The 27,885-nt window shown below is 43.5% G+C and overlaps 1 protein-coding gene across 4 annotated transcripts in view; it reads right to left on the bottom strand.

The window, feature by feature from the left end:
* Positions 1-27,885, bottom strand: part of MYO18B (myosin XVIIIB) — a 262,880-nt gene that overhangs the window by 148,354 nt on the left and 86,641 nt on the right. For all 4 annotated transcript variants that reach the window (XM_023513322.1, XM_023513320.1, XM_023513324.1 and 1 more), the window contains 5 exons: positions 26,294-26,403; positions 9,737-9,802; positions 3,916-4,044; positions 1,760-1,903; positions 885-974 (listed from right to left, as the gene is read on the bottom strand). In XM_023513322.1, the coding sequence (XP_023369090.1) occupies positions 885-974; positions 1,760-1,903; positions 3,916-4,044; positions 9,737-9,802; positions 26,294-26,403 (539 nt within the window). The remainder of the gene's footprint in view (positions 1-884; positions 975-1,759; positions 1,904-3,915; positions 4,045-9,736; positions 9,803-26,293; positions 26,404-27,885) is intronic.

Raw genomic sequence — 27,885 nt, 5'->3', positions numbered from 1 at the left:
CTCTGAAATTCTTTCTTTTCCTTAGTCTACTTTATTGTTAAAACTTTCCACTGCATTTTGAAAGAATTTCTGAACATTTGAACTCATTTTTTGAGGCAGAGTCTCACTATATTGCCCTCAGTAGAATGTTGTGGCGTTGCAGCTCATAGCAACCTCAAACTCTTGGGCTGAAGTGATTCTCTTGCCTCAGTCTCTCAAGTAGCTGGGACTACAGGCACCTGCCACAATGTCCAGCTATTTTTTTGTTGCAGTTGTCATTGTTGTTTAGCTGGCCCCGGCTGGGTTTGAACCCACCAGCCTCAGTGTATGTTACCAAAGATACAGCTGGCACCGTAACCACTGTACTACAGATGCTGAGCCAGAACATTTGAACTCTTGAAACAAGAGTTCCTTCCTTGGGAACCGCATTCATATTTTCTGCTTACACATTATTTTTCTCTTTTGGAGTGTTTGTCTAATTGATTTGTGGAAGCTCTTTACATATTCTTTGCTATGTTGCAAATTTTAACTCCAAGTATGTAGAGTGTCTTCATTTTATGCTTTGATAAATAGTTTATTATCTTAATATAGTCAAAATTATCATTCCCGCTATGATCTGTACTTTGTGATTCATTTAAGAAATTCTTCCCTTTGGAACCAGATGGCATGAGTTTTAATCCCAGTTCTACATTTGCTAGTTCCATGGCCTTACAAAGATACCTAGTATCCCAGGGCCTCAGTTTCCTCCTCCACAAAATACAATAGCAGCACATACCTCACCGGTAATTTTGAGGGTGTTTGTAAAACAATTAGCATGGTGCCAAGGGCATCATCATTCCCTCCCTTCAACAGACCTCACATACAGAGACACCCCACCCAGGGACCAAAGAGGAAAGTTGTGATACCTTGCTCTCCAGCAGGTCTGCGTTCTGCCGGAGTTCACTCCGGGACTTCTCTGCTTTGTCTAGTTTCTGTCTCAACACCCTTAGCTCCTCCTACAAAAACAAACACTTTAACAGAAGCCATTCTGAGCCAGAGATGTACCTTCCACTTGTGTTAACAGTGAACAAAGGATACAAAGTTTTGTTTAGAGAAAATAAACACGTTTTAAGGATCTATTGCACAGAATGGTGACTGTAATAAATAACAATGCATTGTATATGTCAAAATTGTTTTTTTAAAAAAGTGGATTTTAAATGTTTTTACCACATACCAAAGATAAGTCTGTGAAGTGATGGATTCTCCAAGTAGGCTGCTTTAATCATTCCAAGTGTATCAGAGCATCACATCATACCACATAATATATGCACTTATTATTTTTCCATTAACAATAAAATTTAAAACAGAGTGGCTGGATAACGGAATCAGTGACTCAGCCAGGATATTTATGTTGGGGTCCAGATGCTAAGTTCCCACGACATTTTATCTCCCATCATTTTGAATATCAACATCTCTGCTCTCACAATTCAGGTTCAACTGAACCTAGTCCAGAAGAGACTGAATGCAAATCCCCAGAAGGGGCCATCTGAGACTGGGCACACCTGAATGTGGAGTGTGCACTCAGCACTTCATCTTCCCAAGGATTACTTTTCTGCCAGTGCTTTAACGTAACTGTAATATCTCAGAGGATTATCTGGAGGAGGTAACAGAGGATGTTGGGTTGAACATTCCTAGATCCAAAATTTTCAGGGGTAAAGGCACTGGCTCAATGACCCAAGCACCAAGATGGGGTGGTAGGAGGCGGTACCCACTTGGAGCCCTTCCTGCTGCACGGACTGACCTCTTTGGCTCGGAGCTGCTCATTCCCGATGGTGGCACTCAGTAGGGGCCGGAGGGAACCAAGGAGCTGCCACCATGGCCAGTCCTTGACCGCCAGGAACACAGCCACATTCTTCTGGATGCATCCAGCAGCCAGTCGGCGAATCTACAGGGGAAGAGAAACCGAAATGGGAGGAGTCCTTCCCAACTCAAGCGAAGGGGAACAATGTATAAGGGGAAAGGGTAGCAAAGGCCTGAAGGAAGCAGTTTCCACGATTCCTGGAGAAAGGAATGGATAACTTTAAAGAAAAAAGGCTTCATTTCATGGAGTCCTGATATGTCAAGCCTCTCTGCATCGGGCTCTTTGTCGTAATTTAGTCTGACGTGGGCAGATAGTAGCAATAATGATAATAGAAGAAGGGACAAAAGGTATTGTATAACATAATATAAGGCTGTCTGCTGAAGATTAGGTCTAAAAGTCACTATGCAAGGCAAAAATTTTCCTTGAAAAATTCCTAAAATTGCCCACAGGAAACAATGTCCAAGATAATGTTGTTAGCTTATATTAAGGGGACAGATTTTTTTTTAAGCACACTTAAACACTAATCCTATGCTTCTCAAACTTGAGTGTGCACCAGAATCCCCTGAGGGACTTGTTAAAACACACACTGCCGGACTGCACTCCGGGGGTCTGATGAAGCTAGTCTGGCACTGGAGCAGGGCCTGAGAATGTGCCTTGCTAACAAATCCCAGGAGATGCTGGTGCTGCTCGTCAGAGGACTGCACTTTGAGAAGCACTGACCCATTCTTTTTTTTTTTTTTAAGACAGAGCCTCAAGCTGTCACCCTGGGTAGAGTGCTGTCGCATCACAGCTCACAGCAACCTCCAATTCCTGGGCTCAAGTGATTCTCCTGCCTCTGCCTCCCAAGTAGCTGGGACTACAGGTGCCTGCCACAATGCCTGGCTGTTTTTTGGTTGTAGCCAGCATTGTTGTTTGGTGGGCCTGGGCTGGATTCGAACCCGCCAGCTCAGGTGTACGTGGCTGGCGCCTTAGCCACTTGAGCCACAGGCGCTGAGCCTGACCCATTCATTCTTATCACAGATGGGTTCTAGAACCACACTGAAAAAGGAAAATGGTCTTCTCTCATCACTGTCACTTAGCCAAGCTTGTGCAGCTGGTATGGTGCTTCCTGCATGCCAGGCACAGCCCTGAGCTTCTTGCAGACTTCCACTCAGTCCTCATTATAGTCCTAGGAAGGTAAATGTTATTATTATTATTTCTCCATTTTACAGCTGGGGAAGCTGAGTGTAGCGAGGTAAAGTCACATGGCCCCACATCATCTGGCTTCTCAGTGGCAGAGCAGATTTGAACCCCTTCCAGACAAGCTGTAGAGACCAGATTCTTAACCTCTATTCCAAATCATCCCAACCCCTAATCTAGTGGAGTGCAGAAGCCCAGTTCGGTTGCCCACAATGGTTTAATTATTCATGTTCTCACCTTTCTCTGTTTTGACCAAGGACATATACTTGAGTTCACAAATTCATATAAATTAGAGGAGCATGTAATAAGACTTCATCCTAATAGTAGCAGTAACTAAGAATAACAATACTATGGTAACGATAGGTCATATTTATTGAGCAATTGCTGCATGCCACACACTGTATTAAGTACACATTATCTCGTTTCACCTCCACTTAGCTATTAAGAGGTAGAAGTGGGATTCAAACATATACATCATTTGTCCCCAGGGCCATGCGGTCTCTTGTGCAGGCTACAGAGAAAAAATTCAGTCTACAGAGATCTCTAAAGGTGATGACCCAGAATGGCTCAGGACCACAGGATCAAATTGCACTTTGGTCCCCAGAGACCTCAGTGGCCAGGACCTGGTGCACTGGTCCTATCTGGTGACCCATGAAAGTAAATTCCTCCAGAGATGGGACAGGTTGAAATCATGAATCAGCCCAGGAGGGCTTGGACAACTTCATGATGCATAGTGCAAGGAAACGTCCTTCATAATTTGATGTCAATGTCCCATAGACAATCATAGCATCTTGCAAAGCATCACTTAAGGTCTCACAGATGGGTGTGGTCCTTGGACTGGCAGCCCTGGGGCATGCAGACCCTCTGCTCACTCCAGCCCCATTGGGTCAGATCTGCATGTTAATGGTGTGTAGTACCTTCAGCTTCTTGAATTCCTGGCGGGACAGAAAGCCCTTGCAAGCTGCCTGGAAGAGAACGATGCTGTGAGACACCAGCTTCTCTCGCTGCTTCTCAAGCCTGGAGACCACGCCCGCCTTGAGGAAAACCTGGTAGGAAGGAAGGCGGTAAGTGACTCCTCTGCTAAATCAGTGTCTGGAACGGAACAGGAGGTGCATGCAACTCAGACCCCAGTTCCCCAGCATCCACCCACAATATTTGCCAACAACTGCCTTTCAATGAGAGTTTAAATTATCAATGCATTTTGCCTCCTAGGGGATCCTCTTTCTCCTCCTCTAGTTCCTGGGTGCTCATTGTGGTTCATGGCCCAGCAGTACCAATGCTGCCTGGGAGCTTGGTTGAAATGCAGAATCTCAGACCTCACTCCAGACTTGCTGAATCAAAACCTGCATTTTAACACAATACTTAGAAGATTCATGTGCCCAACAGTGTGGGACCCACTGCTAGGACAGACATGTCCTGGAATCACCCAAGGAGTATAGTAAATGTAGGTTCTCAGACCTTGCCCCAGGAAAGTTTGGCTCCTAAGTTTGGGATGAGACTTGGGAATCTGTATTTTTTGAGAAGCAGCTCCAGTGATCTGAGGAAGGCGATACCCTAGACATACTTCAGTCTGACCTCATAAGAAAGTGCGGAGACTGTGGGGAAAGTGAGGGCAGCCCTCCTGGGTCCAGAGAGGATGGAACTGGGTTGGTGCCACCCATGGAGGTGCTCAGGCAGCTAGCAGAAAACAGCTCTCCCTACACGATGCAGGCCAAGCTCATCAATAATGGATGATACCCTCTGCAGCCCTCTTATCAATGTCTCCTCGGTACCCTGCAGGGCCGCCTTCTCATGGACTGCAGGGGATCGGAATGAGGAAGTGAGGACCCCAGGACTGACTGTCGGCAAAAGATTAAAGCAGAGAGTCCTGGAGGTCTGAGGTAAAGGATTTTCTGCAGGAACCTGGAGAGGCTTTGGGTCAGGCCTGCTCCAGCTGAGGTAGGAGGGGAGCCACAGTTGGGGGGTGTATTTCCTCACCTTCACAGAGGCAAAGGAAAAGTGCTATCGTGGTGGCTGGATTTGAGTCAGGGCCAGGAAAGGAGTCACTTCTCTGATGCCCGTAGGCTACTTATTTGTAAAGACAGTCCCGTGAGTTTCTTTGTCACATGTGGCTTATTACCCCCCAAGTGTCAGTTTCTCTGGAGACACCAAAGAGATCTATCTTAATCAGTGGCCGTATCGATTAACGGCCGACATTCACAGAGCACTTGCTGTGTTCTGCAAATGGACGAAACACCCACTTGCTAGGCAGGGAGAGTCCTCTACACGCATAATCCTACATGGTAGTTTTGATTTTCTTCTTTTACGGAGGGATAAAGTGAGTCTAAAGAAGGCACTTGCCCAGGATTCTACACTAGCAGGTAGTAATACCGGGATTTATTTCCCTCTATCAGACTCCAGGCAAGACCACAGTTATCACTGAGCATAATTAACATTTGCATGATATCTACAGTTTTCAAAGCTCTTTCTCTCACATCCTATTGTAATATTCGAAGAAGCTCTAGGAGAAATCTATCCACTCAGGTGGGTTTTGTAACTGATTCAAGTTCACGTAACCGGTTATCAACAATGCTAAGATTTGAACCCAGAACGTGGGTGCATCTCCTGCACCCATTCTCAGTGTTGACATGAAGCTTCTTTTTCTCATCCGTTAGGATACAAACCCCTGAATTTTTAGGTTCAATTGCAATTTGATTCCTGGTGGAACAAAGGATCTCAGTCGATTCTCCATTACCCTAAACCTCTTTTCAATAACAGAGACTACTCCGCCTCTCCTCCGCTAAACCTTTTCTCCGTGGGAAAATAAAACTTAGCACCACCAATCAGCACTGAGTCTGTTCTGCAACACTCCATGGCTTTGCGGAGCACACTCCCGCAGCCAGGGCCAGCCAGCAGGACAATTAGTCTCATTGAAACAAAGACACGATTGACTCATTACCTGTCAGATTGCCTCAATAATGACTATATTAATTTCACAAGCTAGTGAGTCTCAAAAGCGGTTATTAAAAAAAAAAAAAAATCAATGACCGAAGTGATGACAGCACCAGTTCGTATATTACAATAGGCGCCGGGCGCTGCCAAAACCGCTATTGATTAAGTATGAAGCTTTCATTAAAAAGATAATTGGAAACGACCATATACGGAATGGGAATAAGTCATTGCCTCTGCAGAATCTTATCTTGATTTTTCTTTTTTGCCTTTTAAGAGCATATTGCTGACCAGAAGGCCCAGTGCATGTGGAATACATCTTTTTCATAAATGCCATGGTCCTTAGCACAAGCCTTGATAAGGTGCCAGGGGCTGAAAAATCACAAAGAAAAATCTAAATTATTTGCTTTTCACAGATCCAGCTGCCTATTGCTGCAAACAGAGTGTAACATCCCCAAATCCCCCACCTTTAAGGAACCTGTAGGGGCTACTACTATTCAAGCTGTTTTTCCTCTAAAAATGCTGAAGGCTGAGGTTTTCAAAAATCTGATATGGCGGCAGTTCCCATATCTGGTATGGCTAAGGAATTAACTCCTCTCCTCTTAGTAATTTAACAGATTAGAGGAGTTTAATTCTTTAAACATTAAATGTTATCCTGCTTGATAAGCTTCTTGCACCAGTGACAAATGTATTCAGTAAGTGGTGGCAGCCAACCCCTGCTAGATGACAATTTACTGACAATTTCCTTAAAGCCATCCTGGGAGGGAGAAAGTGGTGACTCCATTTCATACATGAGGCAACTGAGGCTCAGTGACGTTAAATCCCTTATACAAGATTCAGACAGTTAGGAAGGGGTGGGGGCTGCGTGTGGACAGGGCAGCCAGGTCTCTTTTCGACTGGGCTTCACAGCCTTCCCAACCATCAAGTACCAAACTCTGCAATGCAGACGATGTTGCAACTGCCCCTAAATTATATCAATCTACTCTCCTGCCTGGCTTCCAAAAGGATACATTGATCTCGATTTGCTGTTAACAGTTTCTTAGTAAACACCAAGCATTATTCAATCACGTTTTATTACAGACATGTTTAGGCTTCCAGACTCCCACCACTGTAAAAACTGTGCCTGGCAACTTTTCTGCTGTCTCCCTTGCTCTGTGATAGCTGCTGGGATCACAGGGACAGACTTTTGTATTCATGAAATGACTGAGCAATCATCTAGACCAATGGTTCTCAGACTTGAGCATGCATTGGAATCACCTAGAAGGCATGTCTAGAACACAGACCGCTGGGCTCCACCTCCGGAGTTTCCAATTCACTAGCTCTGGGATGGACCCTGAGAGTTTGTGTTTCTGGCAAGCTCTCAGGCAATGCTGCCGCTGCATCTAGGAACCGTACTTGGAGAACTGCTGGTCTAGAAGCATGAAAAACTTCCCTGCTTTGGACCCATCAAGACCTGTATGTGAAGAATGTGTTGTATACAGTCATGTGCTGCAAAAGCACATTTCAGTCAACAATGAGCCCCCTCCATGACGGTAGTCCCGTAAGATCACAGTATCATATTTACTGTTCCTTGTCTATGTTTAGATGCACAAATAGTAACCGTTGTGTTATAGTTGCCTTAAGTATTCAGTACAGTAACACACTGTGCCCGTTTGTAGCCTTGGAGCAATGGGCTACACTGCAGTCCCCAAGCCCCGGGCCATGCACCAGTACCAGTCCATGGCCTGTTAGGAGCCAGGTCTCACAGCGGGAGGTGAGCAAGCCAGCGAAGCTTGGTCTGTATTACAGCCGCTCCCCATCACTCACATCACCACCTGAGCGCTGCGTCCTGTCAGAGCAGCAGCAGCATGAGGTTCTCATACGAGTGGGAAATCGACTATAAAGTGAGCATGTGTGGGCGCTAGGTCATGTGCTCCACGTGAGAATCTAATGCCTGAGGATCTGGGGTGGAGATGAAGGTGGTGACGCTAGGGCTGGGGAGTGGCTGCAAATACAGCACAGGACCATCTAGTTGCAGCAGAAGCAGCTCAGGGCTCCCACTGGTTCTGCCTTATTGTGAGCTGTATAATTATGTCATTATATATTATAATGTAATAATAATAGAAATAAAATGCACTGTAAATGTAATGTGCTCAAATCATCCTGAAACCCCCCCTTCCCCACATCTGTGGAAAAATTATCTTCCATGACATCAGTCCCTTGTGCCAAAAAGAATGGGCCCCATTGCACTAGGCTGTACCATGTATCATAGCTGTGTAGTTGGCTATGCCACTTAGGTTTGTGTAAGTGCACTTGCTCTGTGATGTTTATGCATCCAAATTGCCTAATGATGCATTTGTTAGAATGTATTCCCATGGTTACAGGGTTGCCATTTAGTATCACACTATATAGATAAGACCCTGCGATTTGCACATATACGGGTTTGCATGGAGTCTGTCCCCTTAGTTATCTGTGAAACCTTGAGAAGTGGGTTATGTCCCAGAGGTGCAGCTTCCTTATCGGTGAAGTGGGATCATACCTATTATCTCAGAGAAGATCATCAGTAACAAAGAAGAAGAAATTGTGCAATTGCCTAGCACAGTACCTGGCTCGTGGTGGGCCCAGTAACTGAGAGCTTTATTCTGTCTGTTAGAAAAGTCAGCAGAGGCCCAGCTGCTGCACCTCCTAAAGGGAGAATTCAGGTTGAGAACGCAGTAGACTAACAACACCTCAGGAGGACCGTGAGGCCAGTGGGAGGTGCGAGGTCAGGTGCGCTGAGGGGCGGGGCCCGCGTAAATGGCTGTGAGCTCTCAGAGGAAAGGGCTGCTTTGAGGGATCCCTTCTAGGGAAGGTTCCATGAAGTATAAATTGCCCAAGTGCCACCACAGCGGGCTTCTGGTGAGTAGGACCCCTCCCATCCCATAACACCTGAAGATGTAAGGCAATTGACAAGGGCTTCCCGGATGCCATTAATCAACCAGTAGGTAACCAGATGGGGACACGGACAGCATCATTTTTCCTTTTGTCTGTTCCCTCTCCCATATGGATTTCTAAACTGTGTCCCTTTTCCCCTGTCCATAACTTACTTGATCCTTGAGTTTAAAATCTCTGTGCCCCACTTCCCAAACTATAACCCATGGAACACTACTAGCTCCAGGCAGTGGTAATGAGCATTCCACAGAGACCAAAGCCTGGGGGGTGGGGGTTCTATGGTCAAATAGTTTGAGAATCCCTAAATACCGTGCTTTCCTGTTTGAAAATTTACGAGCATCCTGGGGAAATGTGAAACTCTTCTTTGAACGTGTAAGCATGATTTGGAAGAGGTTTGGGCTCAACAGCAGTTTGAGGAAAGCTACTTTTATCAATTTGAATAATCATGGGCCTTCTTCTCGAGGCCCTTCTTTCTTTCCACTTATGGCTCCTGCTCAGCGAGGACTAGAGCAGAGTTACAGCTGGCTGCAAAGTAGACGTTTAAAGGCTCTGAGTGGAGATGAGTGTTTCTTCCCAGGCTTCATGGCATCTCTTTTTGAGCTCAGAAGTTCATATTGAGGACCAGAATGTTCATTGCCCCAAACCCTGAGGTCCCTGGGGTGTAAAATCTAATCAGTGGTATTTCTCAATGTTATTTCCATTCCTAGGCTGACTGTCTGTCTTCATAGACAGATTTGTAAGATAGGGCAGAAAATATTTGCTTTGTTTTTAGTTTTAAGGAAAAAAAAAAAAAAGGAGACCACAGAGATAATGGAAAATTGAGGTAGGACAAGAATTAGGTCCCATCTGGGGGCCTGATGTGATGGGCAGAATGTCTTACGGAAGGAAAAGTCTACTCACTTGGCTGTGCCCCACGGTGACCGCCTTCTTCTCCAGGTCCAGGGTCTGCAGGAGCTCTTCAACAGCCTGGGGGTGGGAGGAGAGAAGTCAGTACACAGATAGCAAAAGACTCCTAAGGGGCAAGGTCAGGTCGGCTGAACAGCTGATGCACCAGAAGCAAGGATGGCCTCACTTGTCTGGGAGCTTTGGCAGGTACAGAAAGTGGGTGAGCATGTGCCGAGCACCGACTGTATGCTGTCCACTCCACTGGGGACATCACACTGATTTGCTCCATCTTCATAGCAACCTTACGTGGTCATCATGCTACTACTCCCACTTTACACAGCAGAAACCCCAAGATACCATGTAAAATCAATCAACTTCTATGCAAAACAGTATGGCAGCTTCTCAACAAAGTAAAGAGACAAGTACTTTGTGAACCTGCAATTCCACTTCTGTGTATAGATCCAAGCTAACTGCAAACGGGGTCTTGAAGGGAAGTCTGTACATTTGTGCTCATAGCAGCGTTCATCGCATTAGCTGAAAGGTGAAAACAGCCCAAAGACGGATGGGTGAACAACGTGTGGTGTATCCACACAACATAATATGGTTCAGATTGAGGAAGGAAGGAATTCTGACACACTGTGACAGGTATGAACCGTCAAGGCATCATGCTAAGTGACATAAGCCAACCACACAAGGACAAATACTCTATGTTTCCACTTCTGTTAGGATCCAGAGCAGCCAATTCATAGACAGGAAGTAGAATGATGGAGGCTGAGGGCTGGGGAGACAGGGAAATGGAGAGTGATTGCTTAGTGGGCAGGGAGAGTCAGTTTTGCAAGATGAGAAAGAGTTCTGGAGATGGATGGATGGTGGCTGTAGTTGCACCACATTTTTTTTTGAGACAGAGTCTTAAGCTGTAGTCCTCTGTAGAGTGCTATGGTGTCACAGCTTACAGCAACCTTAGACTTTTGGGCTTAAGCAATTCTTTCACCTCAGCCTCCCAAGTAGCCGGGACTACAGGCGCCCACCACAATGCCCAGCTATTTTTTGGTTGCAGTTGTCATTGTTGTTTGACAGGCCAGGGCTGGATTTAAACCTGCCAGCTCCAGTGTATGTGGCGCTGAGTGTACTCAGATGCCCTAGCTGCTGAGTTACAGGCACCGAGCCAGTTGCACACATTTTGAAAGTACTTAATTCACTTAAAATGGTTAAGATGATAAATTTCATGTTATGTGTATTTTAATGCCCACGTGCATGCACATACATGCATACAACAAAACAAAACACTAAGTGAAGGTTTTTCCAAGATTACAAGGTTACACAGAGGGCAAGAGGCGATTCTAGTCAAGGTGTGTTTATGTTACAACGTCTATGCCTGACTTGCTTCACGTGCCTAGGGTGGCTCCAAGGGACTCCAGGGAACTGAGAAATTTGTGTGCTATGTCACTAAGTCCCCCTGTGACAGCCTTCTTAGCACTCTGCGATTCAGTCATCAAACTTGCCAGAGCCTGCCTCACTCTCATACATATTTGCTAATCATGGACATTAACCTTGCCTGCCTGACCTGGATTATGACAGAGAGAGTCTATTTAATCCCCCTCTTATTTCCTCCACTGTGCTATATTGCTGTTCTGTGCATACAACAGGAGATCAATAAGTATGATGACTGAATGAAAGAACGCCCAAAACAAGGGAGATCCAACAGGAGGGAAAAGCAACCCCATGCAGGATAAATAATGTCACACAAAGAAATTGCTGCCTACAGCATAGACTAAACAACCAGTAGACACTAACGGAATCTTCCTGACAGATAATCATGCAGGCTTTGAAACAACCCTTCCGGAGATCCACGCCCTCAAACACAGGTCACGTCTGCTTCCTCTGTGACTACCAATCTCCCTCCCACTCCACCCTCACGCCACCCCTCATTGGTCTTCCATTCACTGAAAATAAGACAGTCTATTTTCAGGATAATCTGTCAGAAAAGTAATTGCCATGCTTAAGAAGCAAAAGGTGTGATGAGACTGGAATAACTTAGTAGACGAGTTTCAATTCCATAGGTCATTGGCATCACAGAGAACTTCGTAAGATTCCCCCTAAAAAGATTGCTTAATTAAAAGTCTAGTCCCAAACTGCAATCAGGAAATAAGCCTTATCTTCCAACCTCCTAGACTGGAAGAACATTCCAGGATGCCCTTCCAAAATTTCCATGGTTTCACTCATTGCATTTTAACCAAAAATGTTCCAAGGAAGCTGTAGGTGCAGGAAGGGCATAAAAATGGTCCATCCAAAATATAACATCGTTTCTCTCTCTGCAGGACAAGAAAACACAACAAAAAATTGGCTGAAAATTAGATGGATATATTTTTTAAAAAATAAAATATAAAGCCAATGATACTTTTCTAAATCTATTTCAGAGGTAAAAACTAGTTTAGGTTTTTTTTTGGGGGGGGGTGAATATCAGGATCTGGAGTTAGGGCTACCTGGGTTCAGATCTTGGTTTTGTCACTCATAAACTATGCGACCTCGGGCAAGTACTTTATTCTGAACCTCAGACTCCTTTCAGAAAGATGGGAAAAGAATAACACTTGTGGAGGGTTTTATAGTACCTGACACATAATAAGCACTCAATAAACATCAGGAGATTTCCACCCCCATAGTCACCTCTGTTTTGGCTAAAACCTGGTAAAGAGGGCGCGGAACGTGGCAGAAAGCTTCCATTTCTTAGATGCACCCTGAGTGCTCCCAAGTCATGAGCACAGTCAACCACCGCAGTAACTGAGGACCCTCTCCACCTCCACATTTTTTTAGAACCTTTAGATGTCTATGTAGCCGAGACTACTGGCTCCAACGTAGATACTCGGTTCTATTGACCTTATTTTACAGAAAAGAAATCTTAAGTGGAAATGGTGGGGTGAGTGGGTGAGTTTAGGCACTAAATTATGCTTGTGATCTTCTTGCTCCCCTGTGAAGTGGGGAGAATATGTCCAGCCTGCTTCATACAGCAATTGGGAGCATTAATTGAGATTAGACGAGAAGGACTTTGCAAATGACTTTGCACTTAATTGCTATCACTGTTACACTTATTAATGTTACTATTAGATTGAATCATATGACATAATTGCCATTTGTTTAGAGTTGGTGGGAAAAGACACGGCAAGAATCCAAGCGACTGTGGGAAATGTCTCCTCGCCCCGTGTCTTCACGGAAGCAGCTCTTGCGTGCATCAGAATTGTCCGGGCAATTGAAGCTTGTCCCTCTCACTGTGAAATGCCGTGCGGCTTTTTTTGTGAGTAAAATATTGGCCACTTTGCTCCATAAAACCAGTCTTCAGCCTAACTTCCAGTCTGCGCTGTGCTTTAACTGCTTTGCAGGTAGTACTGTGTTTCCCATCCTCACCAGCTGATACTAGTTCATTCCCATTTACAAGAGTGAGAAAGTGAGGCCCAGGTGCAATGAAGTGACTGGGCAAAACTCTCGCTTCCAGAAACCGATGGTGGAGAATGCAGAATCAAGGAGTCAGCTCCAGGGCTTTTCTCCACTGCCCAACTCTGGCATCCCGTTCAGATCGCCGTTAACCACCTGTGTGCCCCTGAGCAAGTCACCCTCCTCTCAGTCTCCAGTTTCCTGTTGTAGAGTACAGGTCATCGTGTCCGTCCTACCCAGCTGCGGGGGGATTTAATAAGGCATAAAGGCCGCGTGCCTCACGTAATGAGGTGGCAGAAAGGCAGCACCTCCAGAGTGGGGGAGCGAGGAGCTTCGTGAGTCCTCGTCCCTGCCCCCCAAAGTAATAAAAATGGATCAAATGTCCAAAAAACACAACTTCCAAGCTCTGAAAATTGAACGAGGGGATACAGAAAATGGAGAAGTATTTATTTATTCTTGAAAACGTCCTGAACTCCGGTAGGACGGGGGGAGGTGGGGCGATCTTTACTAAGGCTCTCCCGCTCTCCCCTCCGCCCACCCCTCCCAGCTCTGCCGCTGCACTGGGCCTTCCAGAGTGGGGCGAGCTGTGAAAAGCAGCCGCTTTGCTGCCAGAAGAGGCTCATCTAAATGGAGAAAATCACGGAGAAAGTCCACCCTCAGGAGAATTGTCAGAAACACTAGTGATCTTGGAAAAAGACGAATGAGGAAGTCAAAAGGCATAGCTAAGCCCGAGGTTGTCGCCCTGATTGAAGCATACTCTGGGCTGAGGATCAGCCGTAAATGTAAGAGGGAGATGTGGCTTGATAAGCTTCCATATTTTCCTGGCTCAAGACTACACACAATAACAGGAGTACCTAGCAGAGAGGGTCCCTAGCCATCTACATACCCCTATGTGAACATGAGGCCACGTGTATAGGCAGAAAATAAGGGAAAGGGCCAACTGTGAAAGCTGAGGCACAATTGCAAACTGCCTGGATGTTGCTTACATTTCCCAAACACACACACGATGCATCGGAAAAATATAAAAGCCTCACTGATTCAAGATATTCAGTAACACCCTCTGCTCCTCACCAAGCTTTGCGGACACAGGGGGCAACCTCTGGGAAGCCAGACTTTAAAATTAAAACCGAGGTTGTTAAAAACTGGGCAGAGAGATCAGTGCCCTACACCAAGGGAGAGACAGGTTCCTTAATTTTAGTCAAGACAAGTTACTAAATGGCTAAGAAATAGATAGAAATCTAGAATTGCTATAATATATCATCTACAGTGCCTAGTTTAAAAAAATTACAGGACATTCAAAAAACCTTAAAATTATGGTTTAAAATCAGGGTGGTGGAAAGCAGTCAGTAGGAACTATCTTTATGGGTTCAGAATTTGGAATTCGCAAAGACTTCAAAGCAGCTGTTATAAATATGTTCAAAGAACAAAAAGAAACAATGATTAATGAATTAAAGGCCATTATGATAACAATGACTCATCAAATACAAAACAGCATCGAAATAAAATTATAGAAAAAGATCCAAATGGAAATTTTTCATTTGAAAAATAAATTAACCCAAATGATAAATTCTCTGGAGGGGTTCAATAGCAGATTTGAGATGACAGATGAAAGACTCAGCAAACTTGAAGATAGATCAACAGAAGTTAGAAGTTATCCAATTTGAAGAGCAGAGAAATAAAGAAAAGTAAATAGAGCCTCAGAGACACCTATGGCAACCGTAAGCACGCCAACATATGAGGTCAATTAAGTTTGCAAACTCATCCTAGAAAAAGTGCTGCGTGCCTCATTGCTGAGAATCACGATGTCTGCTTCAAAGTACTCCCCTCGGCCACCTAGTGACTGGTGATTTTTGGTGATGAGGTATATAGCACTTTTTCTAGGGTGACTTTGCAAATTTAATTCTCAGACCTCGTATGACAATAGCTCTGATGGGCATTCCAGATAAAGAGTTCTAAACTTGCTTTGAAGGGTAGACTAGGAGCTGGTGTCAGTGCACAGCTTCCCAACCTCCTCAAAGTTGACCATACTGCTATTCAGCAATGAGGTATGTAGCACTTTTTCCAGGATGAGTTTGTGAAATTAAATTGTCCAACTCTCTGATGCATAATGAGTCTCAGAAGGAGAGGAGAAAGGGACAAAAAACAAATGAGAAAGAGTGGCCAGAAACTTCCCAAACCTAACCTCCCTAAAATTAGTTTCTGTATCTAAGATTAGTTTCTGTATCTTCTGTATTCATTGAAGACAATGAATTACAAATAGAACGAACAGCAAGAAACCACTCCAAAATTCACCATGGTCAAACGTGAACACTGTAAAACCAGGAAAAGGAGAATAACTTCAAAGAAAGCACCAAAACAATTAATGGCTGGTTTATGGTGAGAATCAGTGAAGTCCTGGACTCAGTGGGATCACATATTAAAAGTGTGGAAAGGGGCCGAAACCAGTGGCTCATATCTACAATCCTAGCACTCTGGGAGGCCTAGGCAGGAGGATTGCTTGAAGTCAGGAGTTCGAGACCAGCCTGAGTAACAGCAAGATCTCCTGACTCTACTAAAAATATAAAAATTAGCAACATGGGCACTTGTAGTTCCAGCTACTTGGGAGGCTGAGGCAGGAGGGTTGCTTGAGCCCAGGAGATTGAGGTTGCTGTGAGCTAGGGTGACACCACTGCACTTTAGACTCTCCCCTGGGCAACGGAGTGAGTCTCTTGCTTTCAAAAACAAACAACAACAACAACAAAAAGTGCTGAAAGAGAAAACCAAACTTGTCAATCAAAAATCCTGTATCTTAGTAAAACTTCCTCAAAAATGAGGTGAAATAAAGCCTTTCCAAGGCAAACTAAGACTGAGAGAACTTACACTCTCAGGCCTGCCTTACTTGCTTACTTATACTTAAGAAAGTCCTTCAGGATGACATAAGTGATACTATAGGTAATTCAAATCCTTAAAGAACTAAGGAGCACAGCAAAATATAAGTACATAGGTAAATATAAATGTCCATATAAATATATTTTTCTCTTCTCTTCCCTTAACTAAATTAAAAGACATAACATCAAATAGAAGAAAACTTCAAAGCTATATTATTGAACTTATACACATACAGATGTGATAAACAATCATTTTTGGGCTTCTATGGGGAATTGGTTCCCAAAGCCCCACAGTATACCAAAATCTATGGATTCTCAAACTCTGTGTATAAAATGGCATAGTATTTGCATATAACCTATGAATATTCTCCTATATATTTGAAATCATCTCTAATGCCTAGTATAATGTAATTACTATGTATATAGTTGTTACAATACCTAGTATAATGTAAATGCTTTGTATATAATTGTTATAATGCCTAGTATAATGTAATTACTATGCATACAGTTGTATTGTTTAAAGATCAGTGACAGCAAAAACATCTGTACATGTTCTATACAAACACAACCATTCATTTTTTTTTCAAATATTAGCAATCAGCAATGCCATTCTTCTTTTCTTTTTTATTGAATGGTAACTATGTACATTAATGAACTTCTAGGGTACAGTGTGGTGTCTTCACATCTTCTAATATTTTCAATCAGTGGATGGTTGACTCTGCAGAGGTGGAGTTCACAGAGAGTCAGCCATGTATTATAATATTATAATACATATATATACATATAATACATATAATATACATATAACATCACTCAGGTTGGAAGGAGGAAATGGAGTTGTATTGGAGCACAGATTTCATACTTTATTGGAATTAAGTTAGTATTAATCTGAACTAAAGCATTAGGAATTACCAGGTACACTGTAACCCCCAGAACAACCATAAGAAGAGGGCTTTCAAATGGTCCACTGGAAAGTACGTAGTTTACAGGAAGGAAGGAAGTGAAGCAAAGGAATAAAGAAGGCGTAAGGCACATATAGAAACAATTAGCAAAACGGTGGTATAGACAAATCAGACCCTTAAATAAAAAGGCAGAGATTGTCAGGATTTAAAGAACAAAAGACTCAGCTACATACTGGCCACGAGAGACACAGTTTAGATTCAAAGATCGGTAAAAGGAGGGGAAATAAACAGGATATGTCAGCTACACCTAACAAGAGACAGCTGGCCTGGCTATAGTAGAATCCACAAAATAGAACTGGAAACAAAATTCATTGTTAGGAAGGGAGACATTTGATAGTGATAAAGGTTTAACTCAGGCATCCTCAAACTACGGCCCGCGGGCCACATGCAGCCCACCTAGGACATTTATCCAGCCCACCAGGTGTTTTTGCTGCTGCTGCCTGTCCTGCTTAGCAGCCGACTCGTCCCGGGGCCCACAGTCTGGCCCTCCAATGGTCTGAGGGACAGTGAACTGGCCCCCTGTTTAAAAAGTCTGAGGTTTAATTCATCAGGAAGATGTACATGTAGCAATGATAAATACGTGTGTACCTAACCACAGAGGCTCACAACACATGAAGCAAAAATTAACGGAATGAAAGGAAAAACAGACAGTTTGACATCAGTAGTTAGAGGAGTTAGCACTTGACCCTTGATAACTGATAGACCAAATAGACATCAAAATATCAATGATATAGAAGACTTGAATGATATTACCATCCAGATCAACCTAACTAACATCTCTAAGTTACTTGACACAGCAGAATATCCGTTCAATACAAGCACATCTTGAACACTTTCCTGGATATACAACATTATATCATGTATAGATACATAATAGAGCTCAATTAATTTTAAAGTACTGAAATTACATGAAATATGTTCTTAAACCACAATGGAATTAAATTAGAAACCAATAACTGGGAAAAAGAGAGAACCCTCCAAATATGTGGAAATTAAATAACACTCTTCTGAGTAACTGATGGGCCAAAGAAGAAATCACACTGGAAATTAGAAAATATTTTGAACTAAATTAAAATTAAAACATATCCAAATGTAAGCATACAAATTTATCCCATAAATCAAGGATTATTTAGTACTTTAAGAGAAATACATACTTTGAACCATGTATATTAGAAAAGAAGAAAGATCAATAACCAATGACCTAAGCTTCCATCTTAAAAAACCAGGAAAAGTAAAGAAAATGAAATGAAAAATAAGCAAAAGGAAGGAAATAACAAAGTGGAAATTGATGAGATTGGAAACAGAAAAATAATAGAGAAAAATCAGTGAAATCAAAAGTTCGTCCAAATACTACACTATACCCCATGACTGCATTAATGTACACAGCTACAATTTAATAATAAAAAAAAGTTTGTCCTTTGAAAAGACCAACAAAATCGACAGTTTATTCCCCTGATCAAGGAAGAAAGAGAAAAAGACAAAGGTTCCAAGTTAGCTCACTGGGGAAGGACAGTCTTTCCAGTAAGTGGTGCAGGAACAACTGGTTGGAAATATGCAAACAGATACATTTAGGCATATATGTCATACCATGCATAAAGATTAACTCATAATGGACTAAATACCTAAATGGAAGAGCTGAAACTATAAATCTTCTAGAGGGAAAGGGAAAAAAATTTAGGGTTAGGCAAAAAGTATTTGGATATGACAAAATCAAAATTCATTTAAAAATTAGTAAACTGAACACCATGAAAATTAAAATTTCTGTGTTCTGAAGACACCATTATGAAAAAGCAAACACAAGCCACAGGCTGGAAGAAAAATATTTGCAAAGCATGTATCTGATAAATAATTTATGCCCACAATATGGAAAGAACTATTACAACTCAGTAAGATCAACAATCTAATTAAAATGGGCCAAAAAATTTGAATAGAGATTTCACCACAAAAAGCATAGAAGTGGATAATAGGTACGCACCCAAATAACCCTAGACATCATTAGGAAAAATTCAAGTAAGAACTCCAGTGAGATACCATTAAGACCCACCAATGGCTAGAATCAAAGAAACAGACCATCCCAAGTACTGGTGAGGGTGTAGAGAAAGTAGGACCCTCATATAATGCCGGGGGAAGGTAACATGGTACAGTCACTTTAAAAAACAATTGGCAGCTTCCTGAGAAGTTAAGCATAAATTTGCCATACAGCTTAGTCATTCCACTCCTATATATGTAGCTAAGAGAAACAGAAGCGTATTTCTATGCAAAGACTGATACGCAAATGTTCACAACATCCTTTCTCATAATAGGCAAAAAAAAAAAAGCCCACAAATACAAATACAGTTTAGGGAAGATTATTTAACTTTCTTCTATTATTAATCAAAAATTAATTCATCTTAACAATCATTTGCTATTTTAAAGGCAATGATAAAAGTCTCCATTTTATAGAAGGGGCATTAATATCCATAGAAATAGTACAATTACTATTTTGACAGCAAAATAATAATTGGTGTGTGTGATAGAGGGAGATATCTGTTTAATTAATTAGATCATTTGATCCTCCTATCACCATTATATGATAATGTAACTGGGTAAAATAAGGGCTAAGTAATTTGTCGAAGAGCACACAACCAGTGAGCAGACAAGACGCTGTACAAGGGATGACAATTAAGTTCACAAACTCATGCTAGAAAAACTGGTGCCTGCCTCATTGCTGAATTTCACTATAGTCACCTTCAAAGTATTCCCCTTAGGAAGCTATGCAATAATGCCAGAGCCTAGTCCAAACTTCAAAGCAATTTTGGAACTCCTTTTCTGGAATGACCATCTGAGCTATTGTACGGCACATAAAAACACAAAACAATAATGAATGCCATTCACACATCCATGAACACGGCCGTGAGACGTGGATAGACCAAGATTATGTCACCTTTCTGAGTTGTTTGTGCAGTGCTGCCAACATAAGCACATGGTGGCAAGTTTAGAGACGTAACTGCAGACTTTGTATGTGCTCGGGAAGCCTGACTCCACAGTCATGTCCCTGACCTGTCAAGCTATTCCACTTCTGTAACTCACAACCAGTAAAATTCCTTCAATGAAGAAGCCCAGGCATTGAGCACGGATGGGTCACCACTGTCTTAACTGAAATTCAACATTATGCCTCAGCAAACGTGACTTTCAACATACCCAAGATCTCTTTGCCTTAAATATAAAAACTCAGATATCCCAATCACAAATTGAGCCAGCTTTGGGAATCTAACAGATCTCAGTTGCATCCTGGCCAAGTACGTGGAGAACTTAGCAAACTAGTGCACGTAGAGTGCTTGATGCTATGACTGCCACACGCTATGTTTTAACAAAAGTAGTAACTAGCTGGTGGGATTCTGAGGTTATAAACCTCTCTTGGGCAAAGTGGACTGATAATACACCCTGTACCCTTCACCTGTGTCCTTCGAGTTCAGATTATGAATCCTAGAATGTGCCTGGGAGAAACCCAACCCACGCTCCCCACCTGTAGAGTCCCTTTGTTTCCTGGAACTTTGCAAAGAGCTTTCTCTTCAATATTCAAGAAGGGAGACCCCAGAAAAGCATAGGGTCTGACATCTCACATCAGGCTGTATGTGCCAGACAGGCAGTGACAGACCCAAGGAATAACGAGGAGCCGTAGCTAGGAAGTGCCTCCCCAATTCATTCCCTCTCAGGGTATAGTGTGATAAGGAGAGTCCGTGTCTATGGAATGGTGTACGCGTCCTGTGACCCATTTGGCTGCTGTATTATAGCACCTGCTCTCCTGAAACACAGTCCAAGGGCTTCCATTACTGTGTGCCTGACATTTTGCTAATGCCCTGTTACATGTTGCTTATGGTCACACATCTGCCATGTGTACGGGCATGGATTCATAGAGATTTGGAAGAAGCCACCGTTTGAAGTCAAATCTGTTTGACTCTACACTACATCCCTTAACCACTGGATTTCTCATGTATACAGTGACCAAATCATTCTGTAAGGTTGGAAACTGCAGCTTGCTATTTAACTCTGTATGCCCGGGACTATAAACAGAGTTCCTGGAACAAGGCAAAACTATATGAAAAACAAATAAATAAATATACACAATATAATTGTGATAGCTAAATTTGAATGAAAAACCAGTAAAATGGTCAAAACAGCAGACCCAAACTGGATGAGAACAGCCAAGTGGGCGAGAAAATGATGATGGATAAATTGCAGGGGGCCAGGTTTCTGGGGGTGCCTGAATAATCTTTCAGCACCCTGACAGGGGCAGCTCCCTCCCTGGCCCATGGCTTCCAGGGGACTCCTCCCAGCAGAAAGACTCTTGAGATTAATTTAGAGGAAATGGGGAGTGTCCAGGAGGGTGTGTGACAGAACAAGAGTGGCTGCCTTCAAGAAGATGGATTGACAGCCCTTAATTATGTTCTTCAGATCGAGTCCCCAGAGACAGAGATTTTGTTGGCTAAAATCAATCAACACTGTAGACACTCTGAGGGGAAGAGGGTGGGCCCAAGGGTTTCCTCACATCGATCAGAGAGATGTGGCAGCTCCTGTCTCAGCAGCAGAAAGGTGGAAGGGAAGAGTCTGGGACGTAGCCAAGGTGAGCGGAAAGAGCTTCTCTGCTGACCTTCCCAAGATACTACCATTATAGTCACTCTGCATGGGCTTCAGTGTAAGCTAATCAGATGGGGTAGCCTAGGAGAGAGGAATAGGGCTCGAGATGATTGGGGGGGGGAAGACAAGGCTATTTTGCAAGCCTGAGTACATATGCCCGGGTGTCTAGAGTAGACAGAAACAACCTGAGAGATAGAGTATCATGGAATGGGCAGAGTGGATTTCATGTCCTTTAAAACATTGCTTCAAGTTAGTCTAAGTAATAAAGACCTGCTCTTCCACACCACAGTCCTGCTTGGCTTTATCAAGAGGACCCTCACTGGACACCTGATAAAACCCAGATTCTCTAGCCGAGAGAATCTTAGCTGAGCTAAGAGGAACCCAGCATTTGCTCCTGCCAAATTCTTTATCCTCTTTCTGGCCACTTGGCATCTTTTAGGCTCCAGAAACATTAAATTATCCAGGCACCTTTACGACTCCAGAGCTCTGTGGATGCTCTACCCAGTGTGGAAATGTCCTGATTCTGTCTCTTACCCAATTCCTCCATATTGTCCCAGAAGGCTCAATTCAAGCACCACCGCTATAAGGTGTCTTCCCTGAGGCCCTCACGCTCACTTCCACTGAAAACATCAAAAGTTCTAGGGCGATTTCTTGGGGTATCCCAAAGCCAACTCTGTATAGAAATTGCTTCTTTTGGTGTCTTTCTCCTCAACACTGTGCTCTGCTCATCTCTATATAAATATTGCCTAGCACGGGGTCTGGTGGACAGCAGACACTTGGTTAAAATTGGAGGAAATCAATAATGAGTATTTGAAATTAACATCCACGGATGGCACATCTTATATAGAACTGTCCTGGGCACTCTGCCTGCCTTCAAGGGGCTTCTATTCAAAACTCCTATGTGAACACGAGAGAAAGCTCTACATCCAGAATCATTAGGGACATGAAAATCTAAACCACAGCAAGACACCACCTCACACCTATTGGGATGGCAACTATCAGAATAAGAAAAATAAGAACAAAACAAAAAATAGCAAGTGTTGGCAAGGATGTGTAGAAATTGGCATTCATATGTGGTATTGGTAGGAATTCAAAATGGTTCAGCCACTATATAAAACAGGATGACAGTTGCTCAAAAAAATAAAAATAGAATTACCACATGATCCAGTTATTCTACTTCTGGGGATATGCCCAAAAGAATTGAAAGCAAGGTCTTGAAGCTATACTTGTACACCCATGTTCCCAGCAGCATTATTCATGATAGTACATTGAAGCAACCTAAATATCCATGGACAGATGAATGAATAAATAAAGTGAGGTTCATACACACAATGAAATATTATTTAGCCTTAAAAGGTAAGGAGATTCTGACATATGCTACAGCATGGAAGACTCTTGAGGACATTGTTACACTAGGAAATAAGGCAGTCACAAAAACACACAGACTTATGTGATTTATACAGAGGAGGAAAATTTATAAAGACAGAAAGGAGAATGGTGGTATCAGCGCTTGGAAAAGGAGGAGCCATCAGAGAGTTATTGTTTAATGGATATGGAGCAGGCATCCTCGAACTACGGCCCGCGGGACACATGCGGCCCGCTGAGGACATTTATCCAGCCTGCCAGGTGTTTTTGCCGCTGCTGCCTGTCTGCTTAGTAGCCGACTCATCCTGGGGCCCGCAGTCCAGCCCTCCTCCAATGGTCTGAGGGACAGTGAACTGGTCCCCTGTTTAAAAAGTTTCAGGACCCCTGATATAGAGTTCCAGTTTCACAAGATGAAAAAAGTTACAGAGATGGATGGCGATAATGGTCACACAACAATGTGAATACACTTAATAACAACAATCCAAATACTTAAAAATGGTTAAGGTGGGTAAGTTTATGCTACGTGTATTTTGCTACAGTTTTTAAAAATGCCCTGTGTAAGGAATCTGAGTTCAAATCTCAACTCAACTACTACTTGGCTGGGTAGTCCTGGCCTCAGCTGCGTCTTCTGTGAAATAGGATAACTCCCAGAGGGGAAGGTTTCAACTTTTGAGTACTGTCTCGGGTCATGGGTCTGTAACCTTTTCACATTGTGTGCATGATTATTTTGTGATAAAAGAGTTTGTGCATCTATGATAAAAAGCATACCCTGTTTTATTGTTTGTTTCTGGAATACAAAATATACAGCAGGTACCCACAAAATGAGAGTGGTTCACTGAGAAATAGTCTTGGCATGAAAAACCAACACTTACACTCCACATGTCAGGCACACAAGGGACCTCACCAAGTCCCATTTTACACCCTGACAATGAATTCCCTCTACTGCCATCTAGTGTCTAATGACAATATTGACCTTTGTAACTGTCAAACTTGTCTTATTAAATCCTGAGGTCTTAACTGCTTTGCACACAGAGGCTGATAGTTTGCCCACCCGAGCACGTGTTCATGTATAATTCATGGCATATCACGTTGCCTGGCAAATGAATATTTATCAGCTTTTTCATAAGAGGCAGGATGGCGTTCCTTTCATTGCGACCAAAATGCTATGCTGCAGCAAATGAAATTTGTGAGCAAATAAACAAAAAGAATAAGAAGAAGCGAAAATTCCCAACCAAGTCCATTGCACTAGTAATTTTCCATTTTCTGAGGCCTCTGGTGTATATGGAGGTGGTTTCCGTTTGGCTATAACAGAGAACTGCTGAGTCGTCCAGAATAGAAACGCTTTCCTTATGCCATCGCCCCCCTCCGAAAATTCCCCCACACCCTACTCCTGCACCATTGTCAACTGCAGGGGAGCCCGAGACCCTCTCCATGGCTCCATGACAGACTCTGAATGGAGATCAAGTTTGAGGGGATCACGAATGAATATTGGGGGACAGTGGTTTATGGCACCAAGCCAGGCAGGAATTCATGGCTTCCAAAATGGACCACCACCCGGAGAAGGGACAGCTCTGTGCCACAGACATCTGGATCTATGTCCCCACCTCAGTGAGTTAGGCGGCCCTGCAGAGGACATCGCGTTGTCTTCTGAAGGAGGCCTATGCTCCGGATCCCACTGCCGAGAAGGGCAAAGAGACCTGTTTACTTCTGACTCTGTGTACTTCTGTCCTTCTGACTCATTGGTTGGGGATTGCAGGCACATACAGACACGTGAATTTTCAACCTGGTTGTGAATACAGAGTCTCTGCAGCTGGATTGTCACCACCTTGGGCTTGAAAGATAGTGATGGCAGTGATGCTGCTGATGATGGTAGTTAATATATACTGAACCTGCATTATGTGCCAAGCCCTGTGTCGGGCACATCAACTGTACCATTACAGCATTATCCTCATAAGAAGGCATTGAGCTAGGTATTACGGTTGTTTCCACTCTACATATGAGGAAACCGAAGCAGAAATATCAAGTAACTTGCTTAGGTTCACACAGCCAATGCGTGACCTGGATGTTCAGGTCCGTTTGACTTTGAGGCCTATGTACTTTCAACTACCCCACCCTGGAATGGAGAAACTTGAGATTCAGGTACAAACCCATGAATTCCTGGCTGTGTGCCCTCAGGAGAGTCACTTTAACTCTAAGAACCTGTGTGTTATCATTTGCAAAAGGGGCATAATAGCTCTTGTTTTGCAGGGCTGTTGTGAAGATGCCAAAGGGCTTCGCAAATTCTAGCAAACTCTGTCATCATTGATAAGCCTCTGGCCATTCTCAATAGAAACTCGTTAGTTATTGAGCGTTTAGTGCCAGGAGTAAAGATGCGATTGCATGCGTTTACAAGAGAGGTGGAGAAAGAAGGGGTGGGGGGTGGGGGGGATACTAAGTTAGGTGTGTGTATTCATTAATTCATTCACTCGGTCAACAAAAAATATATGGAGTACGTGCTAGGAGCCAGAAAACATATAGGGGCTCTGCATAATTTCAGATGAGGGTAAGTGCCACACAAACATTATAACAAGATGTGCCTGACACTGAGTGATATCTGAGCTGGGATCTGACACCAGCCATGCAAAGACTAGGAGAAAGAGTGCTCCAGGCGGAGGGAATGGCCAGAGCAGAGGCCATGAGGGGGGATGTGCTTTATAATTCCCAAAAACGCAGTGCTAGTTTACGTACTTCCCCAACATGCTGGACCCCAAAGCTCTCTTTTCATAGAGCACCTCAGGGTGCTGGTGCCGAGTGGGAGACCCTTTGCGAATGACGGCTTTCATCATGCTAGGATTCCTCCTAGTGGGACACACTCTTCCGTTCACTCTATTCTTTTTCTTTTCTTGTGCTTCCTCGCAGTGGGTCTCAACCTTCCTAATGCCTCCTAATGCCGCGACCCTTTAATACAGTTCCTCAGGTTGTGGTGACCCCCAACCATAAAATTACTTTCCTTGCTACCTCATAACTATAATTTTGCTACTGTTACGAACCGTAATGTAAATATCTGATATGTAGCATGTATTTTCATCGTTACAAAGGGTTTGCGACCCACAGGTTGAGAACTCCGGTAATATAGAGAGTTCAGAAGGGTCAGTTTGGGATGGGTAGGATCCTGAGTCTGGAGCAGGGGTCCAAGCAAAACCTCATGCTGCCCTCAGCTTTGACTCCAAAGCCCAGCTTTCAGAACCCAGCTGGTGCAGATGCCCCCGGGACCATCCCCTGTGGAATGGGAGCTCCTCAGACCTCAGGTGGAGCAACCAGGGCCTCACCCCCTCCCTGCATCCAGCATCACATACCTTCCTCTCATCTATTCCCTCGGAGGTTGACATGAGCTTCTTCAGGAGTGGAGGGTCCAGTGCCTGGAATTGTTGGCGGAACTGAGTGATCCCCATGTGGTCAGCGTAGCCTGGGAAGTGGGGAGCGGGCAGGAGAAGAACGTGGAGTCCTCATGAGAAGACTCAGGCCAGTGCCCTAAACCCCCAGGCAGGAGTTCAGGGTCCTGCTCCCAGCCTGACTGCTAACTTACTGTGCAGACTCATCTCTTGGGGCCTCGGTTTCTCCATTTTCTAATTTAAGACATAGAATTTAATCAGCATTCCCCAAACATGTTCCTTAGAACATAAATTCTACAAAATGCTTCACTGAAAGTTTGAAAAAGCTGCACATTCATCTATCTCTTGGAAGGTCACGGTGCCTGTCAAGATCCCAGTTAAAGGATCTGAGAATTCCTGCAGGGAAGATGCCTGATTAGATTGGAGTTTCCCAAATGCATTTGATCATGGGACATTTTTTGTTTAATACCTATTTCCACCTGGTAGTGTGCACCTGAGTGACACTGCATCGGCGGGCCTTCTGTAAGTCCACCGTGCAGGGTATACCCAGCTGCACCCTCTTTTGTGGGAAACTAAAAGGGACACCTGAAAAGCCATCAAAAGTGATGTTTCAAGAGGCAGCCCTTGAAAAAGCCACAGGGTTTTCGAAAAGGACTTGGTACAGAAGGAAATCTAGGCCAAGGGAGTTATGCATATGAGACCTACGTAGATTTGTTCCATAGTATAGCAACACCCAGCATTTACTGAGCAGGACACTGGGATAACAACTCACCTATGTTACAGACTCTGCGGGCCTGTTCTATTATCTCCACTTTATAAATGTGAATACTGAGACCTAGAGATAAGTTCACCTAGCTATGTAAAGTCACCTTGATGGTAACTGTCCCAAGCTGGGATTCCAACCCGGGCTGTGGAGACCAGCAAAAGATGAGCAGAGACTAGGCCCCAAAGGAACTCAGATTCCAGGCCTGGAGGTCTGGAGCTCTTCCCAGGTGCAAGGAACATGGTAGAGCCTCAGTCGCTTCAGAAAGACCCTCAAGTGCCTGAATTGGAGAAGGCCTGGCAAAATCTCATTCTGCTTTTGAGCCAAAATAATAAAACAGGAGGAAGAGCTATCATGGGTGTGGTTAGCTAATCCAGGAAATCTTCCTGGGGGAAGAGAAAGGTTTCAGGCCAGCTTTGAAGAGCACAGAGCCAGGGGAGCCAGGGGAGGTTAGCAGCCTGCATTTTGCTGTTTTTCTTGTTTACACTGTTTTATTATTTTACTACTTACATTTTGAATATCATGGGAAGAATATATATATATATACACATATATATACACACTTTTTGTTTTCTTCCCCCCCACCGACTTCGAGTAATTTAATCATTGTTTCTCATTGCCTTATAACTTTTCCTCCAATATTAGACAAATATAATACATAATGTATTTTTCTTCAGATTAATGTGAGGGTACAAATGTTTAAGTTACATTGTTTTCATTGCATTTTTTTTTTATTGTTGGGGATTCATTGAGGGTACAAAGAACCAGCTTACACTGATTGCATTGTTAGATA

The sequence above is a fragment of the Otolemur garnettii genome, unplaced genomic scaffold (genome assembly GCF_000181295.1).
Source record: "Otolemur garnettii isolate 467f Iridium unplaced genomic scaffold, OtoGar3 scaffold00038, whole genome shotgun sequence".
NCBI classification, from domain to species: Eukaryota; Metazoa; Chordata; class Mammalia; order Primates; family Galagidae; genus Otolemur; species Otolemur garnettii.
This window is presented reverse-complemented; position numbering and strand designations above follow the sequence as displayed.